Source organism: Mandrillus leucophaeus, unplaced genomic scaffold (assembly GCF_000951045.1).
Source record: "Mandrillus leucophaeus isolate KB7577 unplaced genomic scaffold, Mleu.le_1.0 Scaffold208, whole genome shotgun sequence".
Taxonomy (NCBI): Eukaryota; Metazoa; Chordata; class Mammalia; order Primates; family Cercopithecidae; genus Mandrillus; species Mandrillus leucophaeus.
Genome location: NW_012102121.1, coordinates 2813338 through 2820703, shown reverse-complemented (window position 1 = coordinate 2820703; position 7366 = coordinate 2813338). Strand labels below are relative to the sequence as shown.

At 54.4% G+C, this 7366-nt stretch overlaps 1 protein-coding gene across 3 annotated transcripts in view; it reads left to right on the top strand.

Moving 5' to 3' along the window:
• FAM214B (family with sequence similarity 214, member B) overlaps positions 1-7366 on the top strand; it is a 12131-nt gene extending 4765 nt beyond the window's left edge. For 2 of the 3 annotated variants that reach the window (XM_011980104.1, XM_011980105.1), the window contains exons 2-9: positions 2758-2901; positions 3133-4092; positions 4579-4637; positions 4827-4932; positions 5060-5218; positions 5460-5528; positions 5612-5787; positions 6111-7366. In XM_011980104.1, coding sequence (XP_011835494.1) covers positions 3199-4092; positions 4579-4637; positions 4827-4932; positions 5060-5218; positions 5460-5528; positions 5612-5787; positions 6111-6264 — 1617 coding nt within the window. In that variant the 5' untranslated portion in view covers positions 2758-2901; positions 3133-3198 and the 3' untranslated portion in view covers positions 6265-7366. Of the gene's footprint in view, positions 198-2757; positions 2902-3132; positions 4093-4578; positions 4638-4826; positions 4933-5059; positions 5219-5459; positions 5529-5611; positions 5788-6110 lie in introns of all 3 variants that reach the window. The other variant, XM_011980106.1, reaches the window with a different exon arrangement.

The following is a 7366-nucleotide window of genomic DNA, read 5'->3' as shown; positions in this document are numbered from 1 at the left end:
CGGGCGCCAGGGCCCGCTAGTGTTGCACACGAAGCTGAGCAGCGAAGCGCCTAGCAGAGCAGGGCTCAGCCTTAACCACCCTTTGTCTGGGTTGGGGGCCCGTGGAAGGGAGGACCGGGGATCCAAGGGGAGGGACCGGGACGGGACGGAAGGGCCCGGAGCAGCGGCCACCTCAGCGGAGCCGATTTGGGAGCGGGGTGAGTGTGCCAGAGGGAAAGAGCAAATCTCCGAAGCTCCAGTACAGTATGGGGCCTGTCCCAGGCTGTGGGGAGGAGAGGAGTGAGAAAGGACCTGGGAGGCTGCGCAGGGGGTAAGGGATCGTCCAGAACAAGGAGTCCAAGAGTCAGGTGAGTCTGCCCGGCTTAGTTTAGAGAAGCTGCTAAGGTCTCCTCCCTCCCCTCTGAGGGTAGAGGGCTCTAGGCTGGGGGCCGAGGGGTTGCTAAGAGAATAGGTCGACCTTCCTACCCACAGTGGTGGCCCGTGGGAACAGCCCCCCTAGCTTGTGTGGATGTATGTAGGGACAAAATAGAGAGCAGCTGGCAGCAGTTCTCTCCGCACAGGATGAGGGTGGAAAGCACATGGATAGGAATTCTTCCTGTCACTCTCCTTGATCATGGCATGGTAGAAATGGAAATCTTTAATACTGAAGGGAAGGGGAGAATGAGCCTCGAAGTTGATACCTATACCAATACCCACCTCACCCACCTCCCAGGCCTCAAAAGTGTCTGAAGGTACAGACGTATTCTGGGACTTGTTGTTTTTGCTGGCCTTGCTCCCTTGGCATGTTGGGAGCTGTAGTCCTTGCCAGCCACAGCCTGGCACAGCTGTTTGATGCCAGTTGCTGCCCACCCCCTGCACAAAGAGTGAGGTTTGGCTTACTCTGCCCTGCCCCCCTCCCCTGCAGTCCTGCCCCATGAGTCAGCTTGAAGCCATGGTCTAGAGCCAGACTGGCTGGGTGGCAGGGGAGTGAATCTTAGAGCGTCTTGTTGACAGGGTGGGAACTGAGAGGGCTCTGGGGTTAATGAGCAGATGCCAGGTATGCTGGGGTCAAGTAGGGCATCATGTCATCCCCTGGCTTCCTCAGGGCAAGGGGTCAAGAGGGCAACTGGGATGACCTGGAAGTGGTGGTGCTAAGGAAAAGGCCCTTCCTGAATCTGTGTGACTTGGGTGGAGGAAAGAAGGGGTTGTACCTTCTGACAAAGTTGGTTGCAGATAGGTTAGTGCAGGTTGCCATTGGTGTTCTGCCCTTTCCAGCCATCCCACCCACCACAGGGAACCAGGATTTTCTTGGGGATCCCAATTCTTAGGAGAATTTAGTGAAATGGGATAGTGGGGTACAATGATGGGAACTTGGTGTAGGAGAGCTTTTCAGTCCCTGGGTACAAATCTCTCCTTTCTGCCTGCCCTCCCCCCCTCCCCGCCCCCCACCGCACTTCCACCTCTCTTCCTGATTCTCCCTTGTACAATTAATTCTCTATTTCTCTCATCTGGGAAATTTTTCTCTCCAGTGTCAGGACTGCTGCCCAGATTTCTGGGACTTACATTCTACTTTTTTTGAGCCCTGCTGTGTGCTTACCCCTGTACTTGGGATTGGATGGAGGGGTGAGACACAGATCTGTCCTCAGGAACTCTATGATCAGTCTAGAAGATGCCTTACCCACAGGAGTGAGCAGAACTGTTACTGAGTTTATAGGAAGTAGTAACACTGCCATAGGTGAGGTCTCAGAGGAGGGAGAGATGCTTATGGTCTGGGGTGGACAGAGCAGACTTTCTGGAGGAGATGGCATTTGGCCTATCCAAGGAGGAAGAGTCTTGGATAGGCATTCAAAGGGTACTCCTTGAAGGGGAAAGGGCTCTGTGAATGTCAGACAACATAGGCTAATGTGCAAAGGAGAAAGCGACCCTGGGGGCAGTTGGCTTTCAACTTGACATTCCCCTCACCCTAGTATGGGCTGGAATAGTTAGTGAAGACCATGTTATGCACCAGTGGTTTGGGGTTTCGGTGTTGGGTGTGTGAGCACTGGGGGAGGGGTGTGGAGAGGTACTCCCTAGTTGCTTCCAGCTGACTGACTGCTGAGGCCTTATCTCTAGTTTGCAGGGCCTTGCAGGAGGGCCCTGGAAAGTGCCTTCTGGCAGTGACCCATTCCCCTTCCCCCTCTTGTTTTTGGTCGGATTTGTTGCCTCTTGTTAAAGAGACAGGCTACTTGCTGGAGGTAATTTGGAGTTCAGGGCTGAAGGGCCAGCTTTGAACTGACTTGAGGTTTGTACCTCTGAGGACCGCTGATGGGGTGTAACTGTGTGTGAGACCCCTGCCCTTAGTGCCCTAGGATGGCACTTGTCTCTTTGGAGATAGACATATAAGAAGCAGTTGTGCAATTTGGTGGCTTTGAGTACAACAACTGAATTCTTCCCCTGGCCACCTCTTAGCTGGCGTGGTCTTTTGGATCTTGGGGGTCTCTCATCCCTTCCTCCATGTAGGGCAGGAGTCCCCAAATGGTGGCCCTGACAAGTAGTTATTCTACATCAACTCACTTGTCACATCCTTATTATACTGAGCCAAGTCCTGCCTCTCTGACTCCTTAGGTAGTCCAACTCTGCCATCTGGGCCCTGGACCCCAAACTTACCCTTTCTGTTCCTGAAGAGCCTCTCACATGGGAGAAGGATGTCCTGGGGTATACTATATTAGCCTATAATTGGTGATAGGCCTTACTGCTGGCTCCAGTGATCCTGGCTTATGTCTGTTCTTCCCTCCTCAGGGTCCTGCTGAGCTCAGGAGCTGCACGGAATGGTGGCAGTCACCTTGCCAGTGCAGCAGGCATGGATCAGACTGCAAGCTAGGGGCACAAGGCATCAGTTGGGAAGAGGGAACGCACAGCTAGGCTCGAGGCCTCTTCATCGGGGTAAGTACCAGGGAGAAGGTGGGGAAGAAGCCTGTGCTAAACCTGTCACCCTCTCAGGAGTTCTGAGAGTGGTCTCTATATTCCATTAGTCCATCCAGGGATTTGTACACATTCATCCCTGGGAACCCATCAAAGTCACCCCTTCAGGCAAGGAGAGGGTCTGAAACTCAGCTGGAAGGAAGCATACTCATTGATTCCCCTGACCACCTTTTCTTCTCTTCTCTTACACAGATGTCCCCAGCCCAGGCCCAGCATAAAGGCCGTGTTGGGGGGCCCCCCTGACCCAAGGGGGGCTTCATGCGCCACGTGCAGGCGGAGCCGTCTCCATCCTCAGAGCCAGAGGCTGGCCCTTCACAGCCTCCAGTCAGGCAGGGGGCCCTCCAGGGTGGCCTGCTCATGGGCTACAGCCCAGCAGGGGGGGCGACATCCCCCGGGGTCTACCAGGTATCCATCTTTTCCCCTCCGGCTGGTACCTCTGAGCCTCATAGGGCCCTGAAACGACAAGCCCCACCCACTGAGGGTCCCCGGGAGCTGAAGAGAGGCCCTGGGCTGGGGGCCAGAGAGGGACTACCCCCTGAAGAACCATCCACTGTGGGGCTCTTGGGCCCAGAGGGACTGGGGCTGGGACTAGGTGTGGCCAGCCAGCATTTCTCCCACCGTGGCCTCTGTGTTGTGGAACAGAGAGGTAGTGTCACCTCATCTTGGACTTCAGGGACCTGGAGTCCCCCCTGCCCCCCATCAAATGCTTCCTGCAATACTTTGCACACCAGAGACTGGGCCTCCCCAGATCCAGGGGGACAGGGGTCCCTGGGGGAGTCCCCAGGGCCAGCCCCTCCAGGCCAGCTGCACACACTTGACACTGATTTGCACAGTCTTGCACAAATAGGGGGTAGGAGCCCAGTGGCTGGGGTGGGCAATGGGGGTAGCCTCTGGCCTAGGGAGTCCCCTGGCACTGCCAATGGGCACAGTCCCGAGCACACACCCCCTGGCCCTGGACCTCCAGGCCCCTGCCCCACCAAGCGAAGGCTGCTTCCTGCTGGAGAAGCCCCAGATGTCAGCTCTGAGGAAGAGGGGCCAGCCCCCCGGAGGCGCCGGGGATCCCTGGGCCACCCTACTGCTGCCAACAGTTCTGATGCCAAAGCCACATCCTTCTGGAGCCACCTGCTGCCTGGGCCCAAAGAGCCTGTTTTGGTAAGCCAATAAAGGAGTTCATTTACTTTTTTTTTTTTTTTTTTTTTTTGAGATGGGGTCTCACTCCATCATTGCTGGAGTGCAGTGGCACAATCTCAGCTCAATCTCAGCTCACTGCAACCTCCTTCTCCCAGGCTCAAGCAATCCTCCAACTTCAGCTTCTCAAATATTTGGGACCACAGGCACATGACATTGCACCCAGCTAATTTTTGGTATTTTTGGTAGAAATGGGGTTTCGCCATGTTGCCCAGGCTGGTCTCAAACTCCTGAGCTCAAGTGATCCACCCACCTCGGCCTTCCAAAGTGCTGTGATTACAGGTGTGAGCCACTGCGCCTGTCCTTCATGTACTCTTACATGGATATTTGTGTGGGTAAAGGTGGAGGCCCAGGGGGCGGGGTGTTCCTTTGAGAGTTTGTGATGAGCTTCTGCCCCAAAACATATGTGGCTTTCACCCTGTCTCTTTTCCCAATCATTTCTCTCCATAGGACCCAACAGACTGCAGTCCCATGGGGCGGAGGCTGAAAGGAGCCCGTCGCCTGAAGCTGTAAGTGACCAGCTTTTTGCTCTACCCTGTCCCTGAGAATGGGGACAGAAGTCTGTAATCTTTCCAGCATCGGAGTAGGGGACCCCAGGGCAGAAGCCCTAGATAGTGGCAAAGGGTGGAGTTCAAGGACATGAGCAGGAATCCCAGAATACCTCAAGTCAACCCCCTGTGTGTCCCTTCCTCTACCAGGAGCCCCCTTCGAAGCCTCCGGAAGGGGCCAGGCCTGCTGAGCCCCCCCAGTGCCTCCCCTGTTCCTACTCCTGCTGTCAGCCGTACCCTGCTGGGCAACTTTGAGGTAGCTCCCCTCGGGCTTTGTGATTGTGGGGGTCCTGGGAGAGGTGGGATGGTGGAACGTGGCTTGGATGGATAAGGAAAAGAATTGGCATCTCTCTCATAATGTGTTTTCCCTACCCTGATCCCAGGAGTCATTGCTGCGAGGACGTTTTGCACCATCTGGCCACATTGAGGGCTTCACAGCAGAAATTGGAGCTAGTGGGTCATACTGCCCCCAGCACGTCACGCTGCCTGTCACTGTCACATTCTTTGATGTTTCTGAGCAAAATGCCCCGGCTCCCTTCCTGGTATGCCTTGACTCCAACCCCACAGTCAGCTCATCAGGAGGATAAGGAATTGGGGCGGGGCTGGGGGCAAGAGGTATTTTTTACTTATTCCTCACCTAGGAGTGAGTCAGGGCCAGGTGAGGAGAACTCTAGTGTAGGGCAGGGGCAGGTTCAGGGTGAGAGACTGTGGAGAGGGACATGTATTTAGGGCTCAGAGTTTTCCTAGTCCCCACCTTGACTGATGGCTCCCTGGCCTTCCCAGGGCATCGTGGATCTGAACCCCCTGGGGAGGAAGGGTTACAGCGTGCCCAAGGTGGGCACCATCCAAGTGGTGAGTTTGCCCTGAGGGAGTGGGAGTGGGGAGAGAGGAAAGCAGCCCTCAGGCTGTACCAACCTTGACTGTCCTGTCCCCAGACCTTATTTAACCCCAACCAGACTGTGGTAAAGATGTTCCTCGTGACCTTTGACTTCTCGGACATGCCTGCTGCCCACATGACCTTCCTGCGCCATCGCCTCTTTTTGGTGCCTGTGGGTGAGGAGGGAAATGCTAACCCCACCCACCGCCTCCTCTGCTACTTGCTGCACCTCAGGTGAGGAGAGGGCCCAGGGACGGCTGGGGAGGCCCAGGTATCCCTTCCCTGAAGAGGATCTCTCCTTGCTTTGATACTGTTTGGATTCTTGCTTGGTTTATTTTTAAATTTTTATGTGTGTGTGTGTGTGTGTGTGTGTGTGTGTATATATATATTTATTTATTTATTTTTAGAGACAGAATCTTGCTATGTTGCTCAGGCTGGTCTCCAACTCCTGGGCTCAAGCAGTCCTCCCACCTGGACCTCCCAAAGCACTGGAATTACAGGCATGAGCCACTGCGCCCAGCCTGCATTCTTACTTTGATAACATTGTCCTCCTTCAGGTTCCGGAGCTCCCGCTCAGGCCGCTTAAGCCTGCATGGAGATATCCGCCTGCTTTTTTCCCGCCGGAGCCTGGAGCTGGACACAGGGCTCCCTTACGAACTGCAGGCTGTGACCGAGGCCCCTCATAATCCACGTTATTCACCTTTGCCCTGATTGCCAGCACTCTGAATCCATGCGGCCTAACGACCTGCCCATCCTGCTCCATCTTAGAGAACATATATGGAGAGACAGCAAGAGACCCTTCAGGCTTGAATTAAAGCCCTCACCATGCTCTTGCCCAAACGGATTATTTGGGTGTTTAAAGCTTCTGATCCTTACTACACCCTGCCCTACTCGGGTACTCCATGTGCCTGTCCCCTCCCTTGGGTTTCCCAGGCCAGCTTAGGTAGGGAGGAACCGGAGCTACCCTGAGGTTGTCCCAAGTTCCCAGGCAAGTTATGCCAGCGTTGCCTCCCCATCCTGGGCAGGGGCCACTTATTATTTTATTTATTTTTAATTTATAATTTATTCAAATTGGATTGCCTTGGTAACCTCCCACACCTGATAATTGGCATCACTCCCCCCACTTCCCACTCTCAGATATTGCTCCAACCTGAAGAGTTGAAGAGGCTTACGCCGGAGGTAGGAGGAGAACTGCTCTCCCTCAGCTGAGGGAAGAGGGGCTATTCCAGAGGGACTGAGTCAGTAGCCAAAGACTCAGCTTCCCCTGTCCTTCCCCTAGTCCCTTCACTTCCCCTACCCTCTGACCTATCTCTGAAAGCCAAGTTAGGCGTTTGTGTGTGTACACGAGCTTGTCTTTGTGTGTGGTGTGTGTGTGAGAGAGTGTACATGTATGCACACACACAGGGGTTAACCACCCCTCACCTAGGGCTCCAGACTCCAGTTGTCCCTCTCCTCCTGCCTGTGTCTCCTTGCTTTGGGGTCCTGACTGAAGAAGGTGTCCAGGGGGCAGAGTCAGGGCCAAGCACTGGGGTGCCTCCACTCACCTGGCCAGACTCTGACCCACCTACCTCAGCTGGGGTGAGGGGCACCCCTCAAACTCAGTCATGTGGTTCCAAACTACCCCATTCCCCACTCCAGACTCTGACCCAACCTCAGTCCTGACTCCTGAGGCTGGGCTGAGGGGAACAAGCATTTGCTGAAACTTGAAAAAACAAAGCAAATCAGAAACAGGAAAAAATTGTACCTGGTACTTTTTTTTAGAAAAAAAAAAAGATTAAAAAAGAAAGAATAAATTCTTGTTTGGAAACTTGAA